Source organism: Synchiropus splendidus, chromosome 5 (assembly GCF_027744825.2).
Source record: "Synchiropus splendidus isolate RoL2022-P1 chromosome 5, RoL_Sspl_1.0, whole genome shotgun sequence".
Lineage (NCBI taxonomy): Eukaryota > Metazoa > Chordata > Actinopteri > Syngnathiformes > Callionymidae > Synchiropus > Synchiropus splendidus.
This window is the reverse complement of record NC_071338.1, coordinates 17759719-17785234: the sequence shown is the minus strand read 5'-3', so window position 1 is coordinate 17785234 and position 25516 is coordinate 17759719. Positions and strand designations below refer to the sequence as shown.

The window sequence follows — 25516 nt, the reverse complement described above, 5'->3', positions numbered from 1 at the left end:
TGAGTACTTCTAACAAGCCAATGAAGCAGTTTCTAATGGAACTGTGGATAATGAAATTGGCTGGAAGATCCTTTGAGCAGGGCTGTGTATCGGCAGGAGTCTGGCGATATGACGCCCATCTCAACACAGGAGTGTTGCTACTACTATTGTGATGCTGTAACTGCCAGTATATTGTAATATGCATTTACAATGGATCCACCAAACATTATGTATAATGTGGAAAAGGCAACATTCGCCACCGATGTGGAATGAATCTGCAAAACAACCGACAAAATGCTGGCACCATTCTTATAGTACCACAAAAGACTCTCCAGATCACTGCATGGTCGGCTGGAGACCCAACAGGAGAAGTCCAACGCAAGTCGAAATGATTTTGACTTACTGACCCATGTGTCACATGTTTCCTCTGTACTCGATAATTTCTTTGTTGTCCATGACGCCAAGCGCTGAAGAGGTTAATTTCTGAATCAATGTTGTGCACAAAGGTGAGTTTGCGATGTTGTTTGTCCATGTGATGGACTAGCGACCAGTGTGGCTGCGATTTTTAGTTCATGTTATGGCTGCCAAATTTCATCTCATTATATACCAAAATAGCTTTGTCCGACTGTCGGCAGCATTTAAAAGACACAAGGCAAAACCCTCCGTGATTCCCTGGGACTGTTATTTATAAAATGACCAATTAAAATTAGGTTTCGCATCGCACACACACTTACTGTATCTCAACCACTCGGACTTCTTCATAATGCAATGTTTGTGTAATTCCACTGAGAAGAAGCCTGATTGCCAATTCTACCAAAAACGTATTGTGGTGGCAGATTCCTGGAGGGACTAATTAGAGAGAAGAATAGCCCGATGAGGCCCTGTTGTCGGACGCACAGCAGAACCTTTAATAGGCCCATTTTTATATGGCCTTGTTACGTTGTCCGCTTGCTGTGCTCGTACTTGTCATGGGGCAGGATTGTAGTTTTGAATGACGTAAATGTCGCTATCATAAATGGTGTGCATCTCTTTCTGATATACATTTCTATTGTAAATATATTCAATTTAATTATTCTGTCAATTCAGTGAAAGTGTGCCCTTTAAAGGCCACACAAGTGAGACTGAGCAATGTGGGATGAGACAACCAACTTGAGATTTGTTTTATGTCCAATTTTAGGAGGTCACTGGGAAATCCTTTGGATGCAAAGATTTTCGTGCTGCTCTCGAAAATGGAGTTCTACTTTGCAAGTAAGTTTAAATTTTGTAAACAGACCGAAGTGGCGTCGTATAAACAAAACAAATGCCATGTTTTGTCTAGACTTTAAATTGCGAATTGATAATTGGATAAGCGCCCCCAATATGGTGAAATAAAGTTTTATCTACAGAAGTTCACCTTTTGATGGTTACGCAGTTTTACCCTGTGTGTATAGTTGTGGATGTGGCTGTTCAGTTTCCTGAACTGCTCTGCTTCTGGTATAATTCCAGTATTTGTGCATTTGTTTAAGCCTCATCAACCAGTTAAAACCTGGAATTATCAAAAGAGTCAACAGACTGTCGACACCCATCGCAGGATTGGTAAGTATCTGAGTGTTCATTCTGGGCAAGTTGCATTAGAATAAGAAAAGATGATCCTTTACTTGTCACATGTGAGATGTTTGTCAATAAGTTGGCAGCTCAGGATAGTCAACATAAATGGAACAAAAAATCCAAATGTGTGAGTGAATATGCATTTTAATGTAATTGAAGCAAAACTGATGTCCAAAAAAAGCCTTTTATGGTAGCGTAGCTAACATGCGTATCACAGGCTGTTGTAATTGCTAAAACGATGAATGAACAGAATCCTGAAAGCCTGACAGGGAGTCTTGTGAACTTGTGGTGTGTGAATGTAGATCCTGCTGAGAACAGACATTTGACAATTGGAAGAAATGAAATTTGCATGTTTGAATTTCAAAGGTATCTTTCATGTTGAAGTAGACTTTTGTAAAGGTACTGACGGCTTCGGAATTGAATGTTCTCTTTTTTGATATCAGTTTTCTGACTTGAACAGACGCGAAGTGCTGAAACTCTATGGAACTTAAAAATGTTGTGGTCAGAATGTGCAGATCATTGTTCAACTTAAGCTCTCGATACAGCACAGATTTTTTTCTTGGTTTAATAAAGCCAGGCTTTTCAATACATTGTGGGATTTCTCCTTTAAGTATACTTTTTCAGCCATGTGGTTAGCATCAAGTGGCGGTTTCTGTCAAGGTAGAAGCTACGGCGCTCTTTCTTCATTGGAAGAAGCCAGTTGTGGTTCTGCTGTACCGGTGCATTTGAGACATGGATAGATTAGTTTAACTGACGGAAGGACAGACTGCCTCCAAAAAAGGAACATGTTTGACAGATATGGATCGGAATTGTGTTTTTATTTCACTAGGTTCATTGCTACATCTTTACATTGCAGATAATAGAGATCTACATTGATGGAATGTGTTTTTGCTCATCCTTGGCTGGTCGTCCGGCTGATGTGTCCCTCTCTGTCACAGGACAATGTAAGTGTTTTCTTGAAAGCCTGCGATAAGCTTGGGTTGAACGAGTCACAGCTGTTCCATCCTGGCGACCTTCAGGACTTGTCTACTCGTGTCACGCTCAGGTGCGGTCTTGTCTTCATGTCTCCTCGCTGTACTGTGCTAAATTGGTCTGTTTCACAAACTGGGTTGTAAGACTTTCAGTGATGTTCTGCAAACTGTGTTTAACTTGTAAAGTTGTTCCATTTGGCCCCTCTCGAGCACAGAGTAACGTTGATCTTTATTTACAGAAGAGATGAAAGCAATCGAAGACTAAAAAATGTAAGTAATAGTTTTGTGTCAACTTTTACAGTTAACTGCTGATGACTTTTGTTCCCATTGAATGTGAGGCCAGAACCGCTGATCAGCTAAGCTCAAAGCCACAAGATGGCAGAAGATTTGGATACATTTTCTGAGCTAAAAAAAAAAAAGTGATCGGTCAGTCAGTTTTTTGGGGGGGTGAAAGTTGTGAAAATGTCAGTTTTCAGCCTACAAACTGAGCTCCAGATTTGAGCAAAATATGCTTAATTTGCAAAACATAATATGTACTTACATAATAAATGTACTTGCCAAATGACAAAAAACGATAAATATGTACATCTTTATGTTTATTATGATGTGAGTAATTTCTGGGTGGCTGCATGTAGTGTGAACTCTTTTTGTCGCGTAACTCCTCACAAGGGTGGAGACTGATGGACATTTGGATGAGTGAAGTCTGAGAGGTAAAGGTGGGGAATGTTTGCGTGTGGGTGACCAGAGTTGTTCAGCAGCTCATTGATAGAGCGAAAGGTTACTGCCTTTATAGCATGTGACAGAGGGTCGGGATGTAGAGTGTAAGAAATGGCGTCGAGAGAGGTGGAGCTCATGGTCATGTTTGTTTAGAATCGGCCCTGTAAAGAGTTGGGGTGACGGCGTGCTGCATGAGTGAGTTCTGCTTTTTAGTTCTGTCTATTTTACATTTGGGCATTCGTGAATGAATTCTGAATGGTTCACATCTGAATCGCAGCCCTTGGTGGAAATATTTGTGGGCACACAGGTTTATGCACGTTGCATCAGACTTCGTCTCAACAAGGTGGGAGTGAATATGGGGTACGCGATTGGTTGAGTTTGTGGGAAAGTTGCGGTGGAGTTTGTTATCAATGAGGGGAAAAATTAATTGAGAATATTTTAGTAGAGTTATTTAATCCACTTGTGAAATTCAAAAGTTGTAGGATTATTAGTTTGAGTTATTGCTAGCGTCCGTTAAAATATTTTTGTGCCGAAAAACATGCATTAAATCAAATGATTGTAACTTTAGCAAAATCTTAACACTTTCATTGAAATTTCATGGAAATGATTCCCTTCTGTTTTCAGTCAGAGCTCACTCTACTTTCTATGGCGTTTCTTCCATTTTTGTTTATTTATTTTGCAATACTTTTTCTGCGATGCTTTGATAAAAATGCTTGAGCCGGCCCGACGATGTGAGAGCTTGTCTTCTGTCTCTAGAGTGCATGAGCATTATGCCCATGCTTGTGTGCACCGCTGGTATTTTACATGCTATTCAAGTTGTGGTTGTTGTATGATTATCATGGGAAGCCTCATTTGAATCGCACAAAGCGAACAATTTAGAGCCAGTAATGAGGCTGCATATCTTGGATGTCTTTCTCAGAGTTTTTCCATAACAACCAACCCAGGTCATTTTGTGTCCATGGAAAGAAAAAAAACTTTATTAATCCCCAAGGAAATCACAATGTTTTCTGACAAAATATTTTGCTAAATGGTCGAGTTAGTTAGTTGCTTGTAAACAAAACGTTGATTGCAGCCACAGAACACGTTATAATTATGCCTTATACTGCTATTGCGAATTTGCATAATAGAACAGGACTACTTTTTTATGAGCTAACAACTTGTCAATCCAAATCGTTGAAAGGTTCATGCATGTTGTTGCTTTTTATTTCTTTTCATCCTTTTGTTGCAAGTGATCTGTGTGTTTTCTTGAACTTTGAACCAACTTAAATTTGAAGAATAGAAAGACTCCCTGTCTCACACCCTTTAAATAGATGATTGTGTCCTGAACCTGCAGGTTCTCATCACAGTCTACTGGCTGGGTCGTAAGGCTCACCTGGACATGTTCTACAATGGCCCTCAGCTCAACTTCAAGGCTTTTGAAGGCCTCCTCGGGTTGGCTTTGTCGAAGGTTTCACCAATTTTGCTCATCGTATCTCAGGTATTGTGCTTGTCTCCAAGACTGGTTTTTAACTTTGCCGTCTTACCCAGGTTCTTGATGAGAGCAGTGTGTTCTCCAAGACTGAAGAATCACGACGGCCACTGAGCTACACAAGAGAGAATTCTCTGGACAGCGTTGAGTCTGTGGAGTCCCGACCCCCCCGCAACAACAGTGAAGGTCATTTTCAAATCAGAATCAGAAAAACTTTATTAATCCCAAGGGAAATTGTGTTTGTAACATGCTCTGTACACAACATATCACAATAAATTAAAAAGAAATAATCTAAAGTGCAAAAAAAAGTGATACAAAAGAGACAAAAGAAAAATGTATTACATAACAGATTTAATGTATATGATTTCGAGCAAATATGACATTTATTGTTTGGAAAGAGTTCTTCTGAAACATTACGTGTCTCAAGGTCCAATTTTGGTTTGCGGTAAGTAGTGGGAAGCCCTGTATTTACGTTATGTTCATCCTTGGGTTGACTTTGTGTGCTGCAAGAGGGTAGTTGAAGTTACAGCATATTGTTGAGATTCATAACAACCTGAGCTTGTCATTACTCACAACTGCTGTTAAGAACCTTGAGCTGCACTGCCATTAAGGTGATATGCTGCACTTTTTATTTTCCTTTTTTTATAGAGTCTTTGCCTCAAGACAACATTGAATTTTTTGTATTCTCAAGTTGTAGTGGGAGTTTACGTACTGTACATGACCAACTCTCTTAGAAAGGAGCATTAAAGTGGACTTGGACTGCAAGGACTACAGAGGGGCAAATGCTGTGGGTTTTCAACAATGACATAATCCTTCACAATTTGGCTCCGATTTACAGAATAAGGTCCCTGCTTCAATTCATCGGAATATGAGTGACCAATGCATAGAGAGAAGCTTTGGTCTAAATCATAACTTTAAGGTGCTCTATCGGGCATTTCCCATGATCTATACTATCGTGTTAGCACACTGCAACCGACGTGAACATGAAGCTATAGCCAGGTGGCGAAACACTAATAAACGTCTTTTACTAAACTCAATGGTCCCACAACAAGAATGAGGACAAGCCCTCCTCAAAACGGCGTCTCATTTGGAAATGTCACATCACGAGGTTTCGCCATTGTGCAGTGAACTGCAACTGATGTCTTACAGAGATGTTGGTTTTGTTTTCATGAACAACAGTTTTGTTTAAGTAGCTTTACTTGGGCGCATTAGGGTTGATGCCAGATCCCTGCGTCCAGGCTACCCTGCTCTGCAAATTCAAAATTTCTTCTGAGCCACCAGAAGATGAGATGACCAGCACTCAACCACTAGATTTTAGCAGTGTATTCTTCAGAACACAGCGGTGACTTTTCAGTGCTGAGACTCGCAGCGCAACCCAGTGAAAGCAGGGACAGTTTGAGTCCAGAAAAACAGCAGTAGAGATCATTTTTCCTCTCCTCGGCTGGTCCTGATTTTATATGATTTTTTAAAAAATGTTAGTGATTAATGGGTTTCGTGTGCATGTTCCTGACAGGATGCTTTGTCTGATGACTCAGTAGCAGGAAAAAAAAAAAAAAAAACTTGGCGCCCCTTAGCTGATACTATGTGTATCACATCGTTGCGGTCGCTGTGGCCCGTGGCAGTGTCAGACTGGGGTGAAGCTCGCACGAAGACGCCTTAAACTGATGTAATATTTCACCAATCTCTACGTTGATTAGCACTTTTAAACAGAAACTGACTTTTGTAGTTCTTATGGTTCTTTCAATATCAGACCCTGTCAACCAAGACAGCCATTTTGTAAACTTTAAATACAAACTCATTATTTTTAATAATACAAAGCCACTCTCAGTAGGTGAGATTGGATCACTCAATAATAAATAAATTAATAAATGAAGTAATAAAATAAAAAGCACTTTTAACAGCACTTTTAATAAAAGTTTGTTTTTGCTGTATATTTGCAAGACCAAAAAACAAAACAGCCCCAACTGTGTTACTGTATTTTATTTCATCTTTAAGCACCACCACTCTAATAGCATTGGGTTTAAGTTTTCAAGCACTTTTTCACACATTCTTCACATTGTACTATTGACAACAGGTTTAAAAACACTCAACACTTAATAGACAAAAAAACAATCTGAGTAATTTCTAAAGGAAAAATGCCTCTGCATCCATTTCTCTTGGTGTCATCTCCCTGCCATGCTTGGAACTCAGCAGACGTCATTGATGGATTGTTGCAAGTTTCACACAGTGGTAATAAAAAGCTGTGGCCGTGGTGGGTTCTGTCATTGGCTCCATGATCCATGAAGAGTCCGGTATATCAGCGCCCTCGTTTCTTTACCTTGTCTTTTGAGTGCAGCTGCTCTACATGTCTAAAGGTGCGCTTTAATCTGCAGGTTGTGGGAGTGACGCAGAAGCCGAGCAGGTATTTAGGATGCAGACCGTCCGACAGTCACCCCAGCAAACCAAAGGTCACATCCCGACTCCCCTGCTGAGGAGGCGATGCAGAGGCAAGGAGAGTGAAGGCGTCTGCACAAGCCCTTTCTCCAGGTATTGAACATGTGTGAGCTGTGTTTGACCTTTTGCGAAGAGCTGCTGGTCGGGAGACGGATGAACATAATTAAGTCCAGCGTTGGTTAAGTTTCACTGCTCTTGTGTGCACTGCTTCTTTTCATCCCATGTTCTACCTGTGTGCCTCACCTGGTGATAACACACCAACACATTCTGTCAAGCCACAACGATAATGAGGAATGTTTCTGTGCTTGTGCTTCACTGGATGCAAATATGGATCCATGTGTTTATGCATACCCGTTTTCTTGTGTTGACTGAATTTCCTTTTGAGGCCATCAGCTGGGATAAATTGACTAAAATAACTCACTGCAGCAACGATGCCCAGTATCCCGACTTGGTCGTCGATGAAGAGCTCTTCCTTCAGGCTCTGTGCGATGAAGACTCTGACGTCGACGCTGAAGCCGACCCCATTTGTGATGATTTGTATACCCGCTGGATTCAGCAGAGCCTTCATCAGACGTCAATAAATATCCACTTCGATCGCTTTCTGCCCAAATACTGGACGCCGGAGGAGGACCTACACGTCCGAACAATTTACCTGGGCTCTCGGAAACGCCCGTGGTATCGTAAACTGCTGCGTGTAAGGTTTGTCATCCAGCGCTTTCTAAACGCCTCTTCTCAGGCCCTGTGCTTTGCTTAAAGTTCAAGCGAATCTTTTATTTTAAATTACATCTCATGCTGAGTCATAAGTAAACACTGCTGAGATTAACTTTAACTTGCACTCAAACCTTTTTTAGCTTCTCTGTTAATTCAGACGAGCAGATGTGGTTGACTACTCATGTATTCTGACTTGCTTTATTAACGGTAACGTAGCTTGCTTAACCTGATGCAGAGCTTCAGTTAGGTTGACATTTTTGATTTCTTCAGCATCTTGTACTCGCCATGTGATATTGATCCCATTCCTCTTTGTTTCCTCTCCTTCATAGTGTCAAGCGTTGTGCTCCACAGAAGACTCATATTTGACCTCCTTTTAAGGGTTGTGACATCTGCTCAAGTAAACAACATCTGCCATATCTGGAGAGCTTCAGAAGCTTCTTGGAAGTGGCTGAAAAACATCACCTGAGATCAGACTTCTAATTAATGTTTTACATTTCGAAACAGATTATTAATATTATTTTTGGCTTTGCTGTGACTGAAGTGCAGTTTTCTGCTTGACTGCAATAATTTGAGTGGCACATTTTAGATCGATGAGTCATGCTGCTGCTGCCCAGAAAAGTCATAGTCATGTCAGCTGGCGCTTAATAAATGGTTTATGTGCTTGTGTGTTATATGTATAGTCTTGTTTTGCTCACCTCCCGTCCATGACACTGTCTTTATTATCATTATTTATTATTAATTTCAAATTGTGCTCACAGATATCTTTTTTTTTTATTCTAGACCATAAAACAGCCATTCATTACGATAATTTCGCTGGAAATTTGTCGGTTGAAAGCAAATATGCTACGTCTAAGTAAGAAGTATTTACAAAAGACAGTACTGCTTGTCAAGTGTCTTTGAAAAATGACTGCATTTATGGAATTACGACCAGTAAATCTTATTGTAAAAGACATTTATTCTATTCAGTTCAAGGTCTCTCATCTTCACTTGAATGCACTTATTTAAATGAAAAGCTAGTTATACATTTGTGCTTGTTCAATGTCATCTGTCTTCACTTTATGATTCAAGGATGATTGTCATTCATAAAATGCAGTGAAATTCCGGTGGGGGCTGACTAAAGTGTAATTTAAAGAATGTTAGTATAATCTGATCTGAGATCTTTGGACGGATACAGAAAAATTGATGTCAGAGAAGTATAAATGCATATAAAGTTTTCTGACTTTATGGTGTTTTGATTTCCTGAGGTTGGAAGCTTCTCCTCCTCCTCCTCAGTCCTTGCAGGGCTCCTGCATAGTGCCTGTCCTGACTTTAGGCCACTGAGGGCTGTTGTTGGCGTGAGGCTTCATGATCAGCCTGGCTTTCATCATCACTCTTCTGTCCTCTGTCACACAGTTTAATTTCTTCAGGCTGGGCTGTGACGCAGTGAAGTAGAGCAGGAAGTCCAGCTGTTTGCTGGACCTTTTGACGTCCTTCTCGTGTGTGCAGTGCAGCTTGGTGTTGCTGACACTCTCTATGGACTGCTGGTCTCCAGGCCGATGTAGCTTAAGTCTCATTTGTCTTGTCCACGTTGAGGGTGAGGTTGTTGGCTATGCCAGCATGCCAGCACTTCCTCCTCCAGGCCACCAAACACGGTGGTGACATGGTGTTGATCAGCGGCAGTACAGTCCCCGAGTGCAGATGAAGAGGAGGGGACTCAAGACATTGCCTTCAGGGGAGCCTCTGCTGGTTGATCTGGCTTTTCTGACTAGTCAGTCATCTTCTCCGTCAGGCTGAGGGGCATTATGATACCAAATGTTAACGTTGTCATTTTAAAATAAATGAAAAGCTTGGCTGGTCCTTAAATGGGTTCATACAAAGGCGTCAAATATCTTGAATGCCTCCACCTTCTATCTCACTGCTGTTTCGTTCCTAATGCAGAGGGGAACTACATTTGAATGTGCATGTTCAAGAGTGTTGCTGTTTCCCATACTGCCCATCTTAGAGAAACAACAGTCTTCCATTAATGTGAGATGTAAGACGTCTACCGCCTCTTCCATTCTTCACATTTTCACAGTGGTTAAATAAGTTTGGCTGCCAAACGTTGCTGGAGGCTGTTCGAACGCTCCACTGCCTTCAGCGGTGCTATTATTTATAACAAGTCATTGCCACTGTGTTTTTCTCCAGACTGTGTTTAGTTTGCAACTCACCTCTTGCACTCTGCTGAGAAATCTGCTGCATGGATGCTAAATAGAGTTTATCTGGGGGTTTCACACGCATCAGTGTGGAGATATTTTTTAAATATTGATTACTGCCTGCTTTAAACATCTTTGTTATGTTAACATTAGGCAAAATTAGACATGTCAGCGTCGCCTTTAGCCTTCATTGGCAATATTATTCAGAATGCAAAACAGTTTGTATCCAATTTCATCGTTCACAGGTGATCATTTTGCGAGTACATGAAGTGTAACCTCTGAACATCCATCTTAATCTCAACTGATTGTTTTGTGTCTTGTTCTGCGTACATTCAGGTCCTTGGAATTCAAATTACAAAAAATTTTCCATAAAAGTCAAGCGCGCAGAAACAAAAAGATCTTATTTTCTCATGTCTCTGTGATGGACATATTTATAGATGAAGAGTGATGGCCTTGTTTGGAAACAATGTGGCTCAAAATACAGAAAACTTGAAAGCCGATGGCAGATGTTGAGTGAGATGCCAACTAAACCAATGTAGCTCCAGCAAAGAGTGACCATATTATTCAGCGTCTTGTGGTGCTACAGAAAAATTGAGCTCAACGTCATTGGTGTGAAGTAGTTCACACGCCCAGTGCTGCAAATTCTTTCATTGCTGTTCTTAACTGAACAAATAACCAAAACACAAGGACCCTATTTCATACCTCAGGGCTGATTATTAATTTCCTGCCCAGAAATATGTGAAGTGATATCCTTCATTAAGTAACTTTTTTTAATCGCTTTCTTTCTCCATGACAGACGCTTCATTTTCAAACCTTCCCTTGACTTGAGGCTATCCCTTTTCTGTGCAAAGAATTCCTCCATTGTGTTTCCCCACTGACAGAAATTGAGACTTTTTTTTTTTTTTGTTTGATTGTCTTTATTGTATCAAAGGAGCAAATCCCTGAGTGACATCCCAGGAGTGTCCCCTGTCTGCAAAGATTCTGAAGGAAGTGTGAGTTTTGATAAGAGTGAAGACAAGAATCGGGACAGCGAAGCTCAGTGGCAAGATGTGAGTTGATTAAACCTAAATGGAGAACAGCTTGTTGGTGTGGAACAGCTGGTCAGAATAAACTGTAATGAAACACGTTGCACACTCGTTTCAGGACCTAACCAAGTGGAAAAACCGTCGCAGGAGCACCAAGTTGGATCAGCGTGGAAAGTCTCTGGACAGAGAACATGTTATCAATCAGATGACCAATGGCAGCGTGTCTCACACTGAAAAAGAAGAAAGAGAAACAAGGTAATAATCCAAATGAAAATGGGATGAATTTGGTTTCTGACATTTACCGCCTATCCTTAGCTGGCAGTCTGCCACAGTCAACCCCCCCTCCCCTTTTATTAAATTGGCTTTTCTTCCCTTTACATGCCAAAGCCACAGAGACCAGCTGTCATTGCAGAAGCAAACCTCTTCCCCACACTTCAGCTCCTCATCGCCTCCGTCTAAATCCTCAACGACACTGCGGACAAGCCTTCGAGGCCGGCTTGACCGTAGCTGTGCCATTGAAGTGCCACACAGCCCACATGTTTCCCCAGTGGTAAGCGGGCAAAATTTAATGTACATTTACATGATGGAACTTGTACCATATGGTGGCGTTTACAGGGGCAGATGCCTGGAACCGTGCCTGCCGCGGAGAGTGACCCTCTAATGGAGGAGAACCTTTGTCCTTCCCTGGCTTCCAATGGGAAACAAGCTACCACTCCATCTTTGGATTCCCCCTTCACCTCTCAAACACAAGAACGAGCTCAGACCAGTTCAATCTCTTCCCAGCCGCTGATGGATTGCATTCCTTCCCAAACTACATTACAAGAACAAACCTCGCCTTTATCAACTTCAACGCTGTCAGTTAAAACAAACTCCCCAACGTCTGACTCGGGTCACAACAAACTGACATTCTACATGAAACCGAAAAGTCCGACTGATGCCGGTCAGAGGGTCTGTATATCTGACATCAGGCACATGAGCTCTGAAGTGGAGAGCTTAGATGTGTCTCTGGAACCGGATGCAGAACTGACTGGTACACTCTGCGCTAATAAACGCAAATCTGGAATGTGGTCCAACTCCGCCAGTCTTCCACGAGGTTACCGCAGGTCAGAGGGATCATCTCGTCTGTCCTCTGTCATAACAGCGCGACCATTTGTTAGGGTGTCATCGATGCCACGGCTGTTTAATGTAAGTCGATGATGTTTCAACTTGGATAAATGGGATGCATGTGCAAGAGTTTTTTATATTTTGTATATATATATATATATATATATATATATATATATTATCAGACTGAATCAGGATGGAGACGATTGAAAAGATTAATTATCTTATATTATATTATATTATTCTTATATTATCTTCGTAATAAATTAGCTAGTAGAAAAAAAAAATCTGAAAATGTCATAAGAGGAATAACATTTACATATGTAGATGTTACCATAACTGTTCATAATGTTTTGCATATTTATCTAATATTAAGCCACTATTTGTAGCTCAAATGCCGGTTTTGTTTTTGGTTGTAATCCATGTTCTGTTACTGAGAAGGAGGCAGGACAATGATGCATCTCACTATCGCCAAAGTAAGATTTCCCAGCGCCTTGTTTTACTTTGCATGTTCCCTAAAGATCTCTTATTGCAGTTTGCTGTAATTGGGTGAGGTAAGTTGGATAAGCTGTGGCTGTAATTAGGACATTTATGTGTGTGTGTGTTGTTTATGCGAGTTGCTCGCTCATTAAAAATAGAGGAGCTGCAGCAGACCAGTCAACAAGTCGCAAATGAAATGTTTTTTTGCTCTTCTGTTTCTCTCTGGTGATACTTTGAGCTCTGTCGCCTCATCTTATTACTGCCCTGTTAGTTTTAGTTTTTCCCCTTTCAGCGCCCTCTTTTAAGTGTGTGTTGTTGTTTTATTTGTAGGGCGATGACAACCAGTGTCTGAATAGTGACACAGGGGGCTCTCATTACTACACCACAGGCTCACTGTTTAAAAGACAAAATGGAAGTTCCCATCTTAAGGGTCTGTGCCAGGCGAACCAACTGAAGGAAAACGGCTTCATCCATGAAGAGATTTCCATGTCTTTTGACCGGCCGTGTGGGAACAGTCATCAGAACTACATGCAAGCTCAGCAGCCAGCCGAGACGTATTCCGAGCTGGAGCCTGGTAACTTCAAAAGGGGGAGTTCGCCAAGTGATGTCAACACTGCGCAGGTATCTGCTCTTTGTCTTTGTACGTTTAGTTTTTTATATATATAATTTCTGACTCCTCGAATACATTATAAATGTGTTAGATAAGAAATATGACATTTGTGTAACTATTACATATGGGATTCGAAAGATGTAACAAAGCTGTGTGTTTAAAAGGCTTGTGGTTATGTATTTTGATCAATACATACAACATACATGTGTTTGTGTGATACTTTAATATTATTAGTCTAATGGTCTGGCAGGATGGAAAGCCACCGAAGTAAGACTTTTTTTTTTTTTTTTATAGATCTTAAAGTGCACCTACATTTCTATTATTTTCGCATTGTTTTAGTTATATATCTATAAATATAGCTGCATATGCCGAGAACAAAATCTGGGGGACGATTTTTAATTATTCCTCAGAAGTCTCAGAGTTTTGTTCCTGGTGTTTGAGACTGGAACTCTTGTGTTATTGTAATCAAAAATGATGAAAAATGTATGCACTTTTAAACTGCAGAAATCGAGGGACAGATAAACTAAAAGGAAAAAAAAAAGGTGTGCATTACAGTATTATGCTGCATTATTATTCTTATTGCTATAATTAGTAACAATTATCGACAGCCTGCTTGTTTATGGCCGGCAGTCAGTAGACTGAGCTCTTGGCATGATTTAATGGTCTGTAATTCATTTTCATGCAGTAATAAATAATATTTGGATTAAACACTGTGTATATCTCTGAACTGTCATGCAAGAGTATGCTGTCTAGCGATTCCCAAATATCATCTGCTCATATTTGCAGCATGACAGTAGCAGAAGGGAGAAGCCGAAAGGGAAAGAAGAAGACGGTAGTAGATGACTTGAGTAAGAAGCATGCCTTTAATCTTGCATTCAAATTCCATAATACTGTTTGATAGTCAGTGTACTATCAGTTTGTTGAATACATTTTTCAATAAAGCATATGACCCAAGTTTCTTGGGTAACGCAGGTGGAGATTTAAACCAAAGAACAAGAACAAAATAAGGATTGGGGGGCAACAGTGAGGATGGTATAACAGCCACCTGAGTATTCCTCTATATTGCAAGGGCTTTTGCTCAGGTTGCCTTACTAAACTGGCTCCAGTCATGATCAGGCCAAATAAACAGCCAAAAATAACAGATTTTGAAAAAAAACGAATGCTTGGAAAAAAATTTAAAAATATTGACAAACAGCTCTATGAAGATGAAAGGTTTTGCTTTAAAAGGAAGAGTTGGACTGATGCAACTGTTGCCCAAACTTTTTAGCTGTAGGTAAGATCACGCGTGCCAAACTTCAAGCTCCCTTGCATCAACTGCTGTAGCATTGGGAACAGAAAAAGGACTGTAAAAATTCACTGACTGATGGTTTGCTGCTGCGTTTCACTGCATGAACCTACATACTCAAAACCAGCAGCATGTATGAGTGATGTACTGCGGCGACAGGAACACCGTCGTCACTCACTGCGTCTTATCTGAGCAGCTATCGAGTGTATCTTGTTTCCACCGTGAAGCACAGGATATTGGAGCAATGGGTGTCAACTTAGCGTATGTGTTTCAGGTGTGTCAGTGTGACATGAGGGTGAGCCTCAGTCTCAAGCCCAACAGCAGATCTGACTTTGGCTTCCACACTCACTGGGACTCTACTGGTGTGAGAATCAAGTTCGTCCAGCGAGGTAACATGCATTCACTGTCATATCATTAGTCATGTTTACAGCTTGCATGATCCTTGCTTCAAACATGTGTGTGGTCATTTCATGTTGTAATCTGAGATTTTAGAAAAGAACTGGGCTCTAAACATGGTGCTACATTTGCCCCCCAATATTTCAATCTAAATCTTTAAGTAAGGCCAGAGCTTGAAGTCAAGTGAAGCAGTGTGAGTGCAGGATGATCCTGACTTACAAAGTGGCCTGTTTAGTTATTTGTAATTGCTCACAATTATCTCCAATTTCATGTTAGTTTCTGTCATTAAAACAGGAAACGGGAAGTGATTTTTGACAATTGGACAATTTATGGACCTCATTGTCCATTCATCTAATAAGTAGTAGCGATGAAGTATGGGATGACCTTTATGTCTTGCTACTTAGGATCGTCCTGTATGGCCTTATAGCATTGCCATCCCTACTTCATTCTTCATCTGTGTCCAAGGATTTGTACACTTCCTTTTATGCATTTGTCACAGTCACATGTACATAATTCAAGTGTTCAGTCGCATTCACAATAAAAAGTGTGTAGCTAGGCAACGATGACGTGCCCGTACGAGCTGTTTGCTATGACATTTACATGATACTTAAAATTACAGTTTACGAGCAGTTTTTGCTGCCAATGAAGCATTTATATCCAGACGAAGAAGTACATTATGGATGATCGGACCTGGAAAGTATGACTAGCCTGCTGCTAGTTGAGGAGGTCGCCCTACTCATGGTTCACTGAAATTGTAATGTTAGGGGATTAACTTGACACCCATGCTGTGACAGTAGTTGATGCATCGATTGAACTTTCCTGGAGCTGTGCAGAGTGATGCCAAATATTGTTCTTGAGTGGAGTCATCCAGTGGATGACGTGGAGAGCGAAAGCTGGTGCTTCATCTGTGCTGAATTGCTTGTAGAATGTGAAGATGGTTACTGGGTGAACTGATCCTATTTTCATACTTTGCTGTAAAATGTATTCAGAGCAATACGTTTTCACCCAGATCTATTGACGGTGGGGCAGTGTGACCCTATCCAGCACATCCCAACGATTCTTGATGGTGTTAAGGTGTGGACACAGAGGTGCCAGATCTGTGTGTGAAAACGGATGCCCGGCTCTTTGAGCCTGATGAATCCTGGCATCTTGGAATATCCCAATGCCACCTTATGATTGTGGTGTTAGGTACTCTGTTCACCGTGTTCTCTGGCAACATGTTGCAGGACCCTCATTGGCATTGTCACAAACAGTTCTCCTCAATAGCTATGTAAACATTGATTAAACAGTATCCAACAGCGTTGGTTTCTCTCTGTCATGAAGCGGAAGCAGACTAGCTTGTGATTTAAAAGGCTGTCGTAAATATTTAAACTTGCTGGAGAGAGGTGTCAGTTACTCAGCAGTGTAGTTTTGGTTTACTGGGACTCGCCCCATCGGTGGAATTAAAACTCTTCTCCCAGGGCTGGGAGTTGGTGTCCACAAACATAGGGTTACGATAAACTCTGGGCCGAGTGAGATGAGGATATAAATGTGTCGTCGGATGCATCCTTCCTGATTGTGCTGCCTTCTCAGGAAGCCCAGCAGAGCTCTGCCAGCTCCGTGTGGATGATGAGATTGTAACTGTTGATGGAGTCTCTGTGAAATATTTGAGCTGCAACCAGTGGGAGGAAAAGCTGACATCTGCCCTGCAAGCCGGCAGCCTGAGCATGGACATCCGACGATACGGCAAAAAGGGTAGAGTGGAGTAACTTTTTTTGTAGACAGCCGCTTGTTTTCCGCTCGTGGCCGACTGTTTTGTTTAGATTGGAGCAACAGCGAGGAGATCCGTCAGTCGAGAATGACGCTGAATCTGAGCGGCCCAGCGCCTGTGCTGATAAGTCTACATGATCATCATTCAGCCGTCACCGCTCTGACGGAAGACGCCGTCGCTCAATCTGGCCAGCAGGTGAGCTGTCAGAGTCACTGCCTCAGCACGGCAGAGTAATTGTTTGCTGCAGATGATTGGCAGAATGTTTTTCCTAAAAATTGTCACCATTTTCTTTTCCCCCTAGAGAAAGATAAGTGATACAAGTGTCATGGGTTCCGTGTGTGATTACATCCGCTGCAGCTACATATCTCACTGCTGATGTTTTACTGTATCTTTTGCAGCTGCTACAAGTCGATGGGAATTCCATCAACCCAAGTTCCAGCCAAAAAGGTGAATATATTGCGCCACGGTGGAATTAAAAACTTCTTTAAGACTCAATTTTGAACTCGGTTTTGCTATTTTTTTTCGAGTTCATCTTAAACAGACACACAGCTGAATTAAACTTGACTGAACCTTTGGAGACTGTTCAAATTCAGATTGATTGAGTCCCAATCCTTCTAACTACTGTTTTAACATCATTTTATGAAGCATTTAATCTCTGGCACTTGGGAAGTCCTTCCTTTCCTCAACCAGTATTGTGCTATTGATTTGTTAATTGAATAGTATTTCCGGCTAATTCCACCTCTGTGCTCTGGCTCTGCAGGAATCAGCTCGTGGGTTTACTTATGTGGTAAATGTTTTGTGTGAGACGGATTTCTCTGTTTGTTTCAGTGAAACTTCTCTACTGAATTGATTGTCAGTAATCGATACCAATGATGCTCCTGAAGCTGCTGCTGTGATCGGAATTTCAGCTTCTATTCAATACTTTTCCGACGTGTGATAAAAGATAAGCCATAAGGAGAGTTCTCCATAGTTTATTTAAAAGTGTGTTTGCATTCAGGCAAAAAGTAATGAAAAGAAAATCTTGATTATGTGCCACAGAGTTATTAGTCATATTACTTTTTTTGCAGTTACTTGCTTGCGAGTGTTTTGGAGTGTCTGTCATTGCACAAAGAAGTTGCATCATCTCTATCACTTGGTGAATGTCTTGTGACACTGAGCTGTTTCTTCTCCATTAGGTGGTTCTGAATCAGCGATATCAGATGTAAGTGTCCAGTAATTGTAGTCTCTTTTTTTCACCCCCATCGGCTTGTTTGCGGTGAAGAGTTCATCCGCTGTTCTGGTTGAGTGCACAGTGTGTGTTTGTTGATCACCAGCTCCAGGTCCCCTCGCTCAGCCCCTCCTCCTCCAGCTGGTCCTGGAACCATGAAGAGGATCGCAGGCGGCAGGAGAAGTGGCAGGAAGAGCAGGAGCGCCTCCTACAGGTTGAGAAAAAATACGTTGAAAAATGCAAAGAATTGCTCATGAAGTAACTATTTATTTCCCGTTGACATCCTCAGGAGCAGTACCAGAGGGATCAGCAGAGGCTGGAGGCAGAGTGGCAGAAAGCTCAACAAAATGCTGGTGTCGCAGATGAGTTTCTGAACACCCAGGTACTGTCAACATTGTTGGGTTACATAGTTTGCGTCATCACTTTCTTCTTTAATTCATCATTTTATTGTATATGAAGTAGGGACTTATAAAGACACTAAAATTAAAGATTAAGTGTGATAAGATATAAAGCTTTGCCACAACACAGTGATCCAAGCTGTCACAAAAATGCTTGGTACATTAATTTTATTTTTTTAATCATTTTTTTTTCTATGAAATATTGAACTTTTTCAAACACATAGCTTGAAAATGGTTACAGATGGAGGCATACTGTGAACGAAAATGAAGTGTCAGATGGCTGTAAATTCACTCATATTTTGTTTATTATGAAGACACTAGGGCACGGTCATATTGAATAACTTGAATGATGACAATGAATGACAATGATGATGGCTGGGTGTCATCACTGTCCTTTACAGCAGGACCCTGATCAACACTGCAGCCATCTGCTTGTGTAAAGTAGTGACTGCATCGGGCTCCATATTTGCAAACTGGCTTATTTAAACGGCGGTGGGGGCGCTTAAAGGGTTAAAGCCAATATAAAAACCACATTAAAACAGGCTACAAAGGTTTCCATAGTCATTACACAACTGCATTATTTTGGAGTTATAAGAAATTTTATTTTGGGGAACTAGATCATCAATGAAAATTAAAAACATGTTTTACAAAAATATATTTTAAATGTTTTTAAAAGTAATTGATATAGTTTATCTTAATATAATTAGTCTGTTTTTTAACTGCGATTGAAATCATTTTAATTGTGTTCACTCTCTTTCCAAATGTGACTTTTAATCTGTTGATGTTCAGCATCATTTTCCCTCATATTGCACAAATAACTGATGTTTCTTTAGTTTTATTCATTGTAACCATGTTTTTTTTTCTCATCATTGGCATCTTTGCTTTCCGTGCAACTAAACATCTAGAGTACTGTTGAAGTGACGAGAGGTGTTGACACGACAGACACGTGCCTGCGTGTAAATGGGCTGATGAGCAACCCCATCCAAGAAGAGTCTAGTCCTGAAGGACACGTGCCTCAAGAAGCAGGGTTCAAACAAGTGACATCTGAAAACAAGGCTGAACAGGAATGGTGAGAGTCACTTTGTTAATCCCTCCAACATTTTATTTCATAGCTTTTGCAAGTGTAGTCACCCACCCTTGTTTATTCTACTTGTTGTGGGTTTTTTTTTTCTTTTTTTTTTGCATGCTGCTCTGCTGCTGACTCGGCTGTACTTCGTGCTGCTTTTGTTGCCTGTGGCGTCCGATGCTGCAGGGCTGACAGCTCCTATGGTTTCTCTCAGCTGTCTCCTGCTCACAGGTCAGACAATGCTTGTCTTAAATCCTGCTTAATCTGCAACCCATAGCCTTTGGTCGTGGACTGATGGCATTTAACGGAAAAAATAGAATAATTTTTCTCTGTGTTTTTAAATATCCTTCACTCATAGTCATACTTTCCGTTTCCGTCTTCTGCAGGGCAAAGTCCTTGTCTACTTCAGCATTAGCCAGCCACCGCAGACAGCCGAGAGGTAAAATCGATCATATTTGATTTATATAAGGATATGTATTTGAGGCGGAAATATGACTGATGCTGATATTGCTACAACCACTTCTGTCTCCACTGTTTCTGCTTTTGTGAGAACTACATGATGGCAAAATTGTGTTGCTACTATCAGAAGCAGAAACTAGTTGTGTTGCTCCGTCTACTGCACTAACAACTGCTATGATCAGAACAAACCTGACAATGCGCTATATGACGATGCTCTCTTGTGTTCCATTTTTCTTTTTCTTCAAGCTTTTGCCTCAACAAATCTGCCTCCTCCTCATGGACCTCTATTGATAATCCTCCCTTGTCACAACTACCCTCATGTCCACTCCTCCACGACCTTCAGTGCTTGTCTTCCCATTCTTTTTTTCCTGGTGTCAAACAGTTTTCTGACACACCCTTCTTCATGGCCAAACTCAATCTGGCCTCCCTTTCTCATCCCCATGTCGGTTGTCTCAAACCGGTCCTCAAAGGGCCGCAGCGGATGCAGCTTTTTGTTCCAACCAGTCCTTTGTCGTCCTTCCAATGCCAACCTCACTTCCTTCATCCCTGCCTCTTCTACTACTGCTACTTCAATTATTACTTTTTAATTGTTCATTATAAAGTATTATCACAGGCACCGGAGTAACAATGCAGACTTGGATATTAAATTATATTTCTAACTTTTCACTTCTGTTAAAACTCTCATTGCTCAAACTAAAATTATTTAAAAGCCACAAGTTCCATTTGGACATTTTCAAGACTTGGATAGTGGTGATATTACAGTTCTCATTATCAAAGAAATAAAATTAATAAATACTGTAGCTTTAATATGAAAGTCTACTTCTTCCTCCAAGAGTCATTTTTCTACTGTCTTTTTCTGAAAACTGTTTGTTCAGGTGATGATCGAAAAAGAAAAGTTTGTGTGTCAAATGCCGAGCAGGAACGGAAGCAAATTTTGGAGGAGATGAAGAAGCGGACTCAGCTTCTGACTGACAACAGCTGGATCCGCCAGCGCAGCAGCAGTTTCTACAAAGAACCCATTTTCCTAGGTGTTCCCTTGAAGAGGTCAGTCCTGGGTTTTGGATCTCATTTCATTGAAGAAGTTCATCAGATGCTCCGCTTGAAACATCCCTTCCCTTCAGGTATGAGTCTCTGGACAACATTGACTCAATGTCCCGCCCCATCGCATCCACCACGTTCAGTTATCAGCGTCCGCACTCTGCTGCTGGGGGCTTCTGCGCCCCCAGCAGGAACTCGTGCTCCCGCTACAGCACTGGAGCGATCCTGCCTCCCTCAGTTGCATCCGTGGACCGCTGTCAGAGCAGGTAATTCACAGACTGTAGCCACATGTGTTATTAGATGAGCTGCTGCTGTCCAGCTGTAGTCTGTGACTTGTGAACGTGTGATGCCTCAGGACGGTGAGTGGCAGCCGATGTTGGGGTGTGTGTGAGCGTGACCTTTGTAGTGAGTGCTTGTTGAGGCTCTGCTTGCACATGTTGCACACATGCATTTTCATGGGGCGGAGCTCCATTGTAGGGACCGGCATCGAGAACCGCTTCCTTTTCAGAACCGGTTAAAAATTGTCAGATTCTCTGGAATAGATAAGAAATGCTAATTTCAATTCCCGACTATGAAGTCGCTGCCGTTGTTCACAGAGCTGCGTCACTGTCTGGAGGAGTTTGAGACTATTTCAGAGATGATGCAGCACTAGGACGACCAAACCATTTGACATCATGGTAGAATGATGATCAGCAACAGTGGACAACCCTGAGCTAACAGCTATGTTGACGGTTAGCTTGGTGCTAACTGTTGTCAGAGGAAATGTATTTGAATAATGTCACACACGTCTGATTTGCGCTACTACCATGTTTGTTTTTACAGTGATAAAGTAGTGGACCTAGGAGCTACACCGAATGCATCATTTTAAATGTCATGTTTATATTGTTATTCAAACAAGACAGTCAATGCACGATGACCAGATATATGAAATGAGGTACATACATGTACATTGATGCTTAAAATTGTTCATATGGACCAATACAGAACTGGAGCTCTGTCAACTGTTGCTGGTTCAGGCGTCACAGGGTTCATTTCTGTTCCAGATCAGACTCATTCTTGTTTCACTGATGCTAAATCCACAGAGCTTTTGGAACTGTAAATGAACTATGAGTGTTTTTAGTTTCCGATTGAGATTCGCTAAGGAACCGATTCATCAAGTGTGATGGATTTTATAAATGAGGTGCATTATTTATAGCTCTCCCGAATATATGTATTAGATTAGTAGATTAAACAATCTCAATGTCTTCAAAAATTTCATCCACACAGTGCGCTCTGTTTCAGAAGAAACGGTTCAACCGAAAATCAACTGAAACAGGGTGCATACGTTCCAAGGTCATATTTAAACCTAAAATGTCCAACTAAATCCCAAACACAACCAGCGATCACAGTTCAATCTAAGAAAAGATAAACCCCAAGGAGAATGAATGAATGAATCAAAGAAACTCAAGGTGATGCTCTGCCAGTCCGCCTTAAACCACGTCTTCTCGCCTTGCCGTCAAGGCTTTTCAACCAGTGGAAAACAAAGAAGAAAGCCCTTATCTGAGATGTCTTTCCTACCACCACATAAATGATCGCCTGACGCTCTGCGCATTCAATCCACCACTCCAGTCCTTCTCCCCACCAGTCTCTCTGTATCCCCTCCCATCATCTTGTTTTGAATATTTGCCCACATTACAAAATCCATGAACATAAAAAGCATCAACATTCATAATAGTAAGAGATTGTATAACTATGTGCTCCTCATCATGGTACTATATTCTACAATATATAGAGTCCGATGCAAAAGGATTCAGCCGCACAGATCCCCTTGCAAATGTACACCTGGTTTTACACGGCTGTTGATGTGGAATCGCTGTGGTCAGCGCAGTAGTTGTACAACAGGCCGACTCCACTGACCTGCCTGGGCCTCAGCTACATCTACATTAGACAGAATATTTCTTAATGAAATGTGTTATTAAAATACAAATATGATTTATGAATGGCTACATGTGACACAGATCAGTTACCCAAATTAACCCCGTGGCTCAGAGAGGCTCAGCCTGCCAATCTAGTTTTTGCTTTTAGAATATTCTTGTGAAAATCTCACCAGCTGGCAACGTGAGGGCCAAGTTCCCCAGCAGCTCATTATCACACTGACGTTAGTTGACTCCACGACCTTCTCAAAAGTTTCCACTTCACCCAGCGATTTCTCTCGCATTCGTCTTGTGTTGGTGTGCTCTGGTTTTAAGGGCAAAACAAAAGCCTCTGTATGTATAATTTTAACACATCAATATTGCCCTCCTTCTCCTCTCCCCCTGCACAGTGTGTGGGCTGCAACAGACCTCTCAGAAGAACCGAAACAGGAATCCAAGTGCGGATCCGACACAGGAAGCCATACTGCGAGCCCTGCTATTTCCAGCTCAAGTGTGAGTGCTGCTCTTTGTGTGAAAATGCCCTTTGCTTTTCTCTGAAATATTTCACTTTTCACTGCTTCTGTTCATCATGGCTTCACATATCCTCATTCTTTTACTGCTATAGGGTTTAAATGTTCATTTCATTATTGTTTTCATTTCAAGATTTCTTCTCTGTTGTTTCATTTTAGGCTCTAGCATCCTCTGCAAATCACCTGAATGAATTGATCCAGATTAAAGAATGACCTTTGGAAATTATTTTCTCAGCACTTTGTATCGACCACACTGCCTGAATCGTCCATTTTTAACCCCCTCGCTCAACGCGAGTCTAATGTTAAATAAAGTTTACTTATGATCAGTACAGTTCAACTATTTCTGCTTTGTATTTTGTACATGTCTTGTGTAATAATGTCTTTGGTTCACCAGTTAATACATAGGTTGTTTACCATTTCACTGAATCACTTTTGTTGTTGCTTTCTCTCACGCAAATGCACTTTGGGATTGTGGACAATGTAAGTGTTTTTTTTTTGTTTCTTTGTTTAAACATGCATCTTGTCCTCAGTAGAGTGTAAAATAAAGAGCACTGATTCAAACCTGAGGTTTTGTTTTTCACCTCCGCCACATGGTGGCACCATTGATTGCATTGTCTGTATGGCGCTGACCCGTTTCCTTGATCTCTTGCTGAGCTGGAGGAGAAGAGGATTTTTCATGTGTTAAAGGAACATGCTGTCATAAGATGGCTGAGGTCGTGATGCAGTTATGGGTCACATGATCGACTCTTGGGAGGGACTGCTGTTCCACACACCCTTTCAGGCTTGCTGCTTCATGATGAGCTAACCTCCAGTTCTATGACAGTCATCTCCTCTCTGCACTTCATTTGTGTGGCATGTCGTGTTGATGCCGGCTCAGATCAACAGGTTCTGGTGCGAAAATGAAAACACTGAGTCAGCACAACCAGCTGCTGGCAGTTCATTTACCAGTGAGCTCAAATGGACTCCTGGGACTCATCTGTCCAATGGAAATGAAGGTGTTCTTAAGAGAACAAAATGGATTGTGATTTTATTTTTATTTTTTAATAGATTTTTTTCAAAAGTACATACACAAATCCACAATGTGAAAGTGAAGAACAATTGAGCATCCGCTGGTGGGCTTCTTCCCTGATAACTGCAAATTGATCTGAACGACCAACAGAATAGATGAGTAACTAAATGAGTTTCCTCTGGCGGGGCCCCCGAGGAGCTGCTGAGCAGGGAGTCTCTTCACATAAAACAAAGTCCCACAAGCGACCAACGACTCGGAGCTTTTACAAGAGTCTTACAGTAAGAGCTCAAATATATATTTTGAAAACTTCTTGGACCCACACTGAGCTGCCCGAGCTGTCAGTGGACTCTAGTATGTGGCACAGCAGTAGAAGTATTTGGATGGAATGCATTTCCTCCCTCATTCAGATATGTTTTAGTATTCCTGACAGATCTATGGTATATTTCATATTCCACGGCATTTGTAATATTATTGATGGTAATCAGCTCAGTTGACCTGAAGGTGGCAGTAGCATACAGAGTTTGCTCGCACGACACACTGTAAGGTGGAAGAAGAGACATGCTGGAGCTTGTTTGACCCTAAAAATAAACCATACGGGGAATTTGAAATGCCACCAACATCTCCCTTCATCAGCTTCTCTTGAACATTTCATTTAAATCTATTCATCCTGTTTTGGGTTGTTTTGCTAACAGGTAGGACGAACCTTCCTTGGCAGAGGTGTTTTCAAACGCCAGAGAGGTATGAAAGAGTCAGAGTTCACAGCATGTTTTGTGTTTTTCACCTTGAGCAGTTTTTGTCATTCAAACTTCATTCAAACACTTAGAAATGTTTCTTGTCTTATCTTCTTCTGATAATGCATGTTATGAACTGCATCAATTGTGACCGACAGGCCAAATTGTTTCCAAGGATCTATTATGAAATGTTAAGAGTCTGTTTCAAACCTTGGTTGGTCTTTTAATGATGATCCTTCTGCTCTATTTAGACAAAATGATGAGCTGTCAAACCAAATGTTCAGGCTGACTACTCCAACAAGTAACCCTATTGTGTGTCATTGGAATTTGGGGGTAAATAAACCATTAACTCCCACAGCAGCTCTTTGACTCAAAACAGCTCTTGTCTGTTGATGAAGACGGGCTCCTGACTGTGGCAAACATCAGTCGGTAGTTCATTCCCAGAAGCCTCAGCAGAGGATGGTCATTCTTCGTCTCTTCCAGTTTGTGACCTGATCTT

At 41.3% G+C, this 25516-nt stretch overlaps 1 protein-coding gene across 5 annotated transcripts in view; it reads left to right on the top strand.

Moving 5' to 3' along the window:
• LOC128759490 (LIM domain only protein 7-like) overlaps positions 1-23838 on the top strand; it is a 29506-nt gene extending 5668 nt beyond the window's left edge. Inside the window, exons 3-28 of one of the 5 annotated variants that reach the window (XM_053866485.1) lie at positions 1157-1227; positions 1485-1554; positions 2505-2611; positions 2780-2807; positions 4588-4701; positions 4782-4908; positions 7095-7248; positions 10969-11086; positions 11181-11317; positions 11450-11612; positions 11678-12247; positions 12977-13267; positions 14816-14930; positions 16510-16671; positions 16740-16882; positions 17086-17134; positions 17863-17888; positions 18001-18108; positions 18184-18276; positions 19198-19361; positions 19545-19589; positions 19745-19797; positions 20693-20861; positions 20939-21121; positions 23158-23260; positions 23437-23838. In XM_053866485.1, coding sequence (XP_053722460.1) covers positions 1157-1227; positions 1485-1554; positions 2505-2611; positions 2780-2807; positions 4588-4701; positions 4782-4908; positions 7095-7248; positions 10969-11086; positions 11181-11317; positions 11450-11612; positions 11678-12247; positions 12977-13267; positions 14816-14930; positions 16510-16671; positions 16740-16882; positions 17086-17134; positions 17863-17888; positions 18001-18108; positions 18184-18276; positions 19198-19361; positions 19545-19589; positions 19745-19797; positions 20693-20861; positions 20939-21121; positions 23158-23260; positions 23437-23490 — 3417 coding nt within the window. In that variant the 3' untranslated portion in view covers positions 23491-23838. Of the gene's footprint in view, positions 1-1156; positions 1228-1484; positions 1555-2504; positions 2612-2776; positions 2808-4587; positions 4702-4781; positions 4909-7094; positions 7249-10968; positions 11087-11180; positions 11318-11449; positions 11613-11677; positions 12248-12976; positions 13268-14815; positions 14931-16509; positions 16672-16739; positions 16883-17085; positions 17135-17862; positions 17889-18000; positions 18109-18183; positions 18277-19197; positions 19362-19544; positions 19590-19744; positions 19798-20692; positions 20862-20938; positions 21122-23157; positions 23261-23436 lie in introns of those variants that run through there. The other 4 variants (XM_053866484.1, XM_053866486.1, XM_053866487.1 and 1 more) reach the window with 4 other exon arrangements.
• Positions 23839-25516: the final 1678 nt, after the last annotated feature.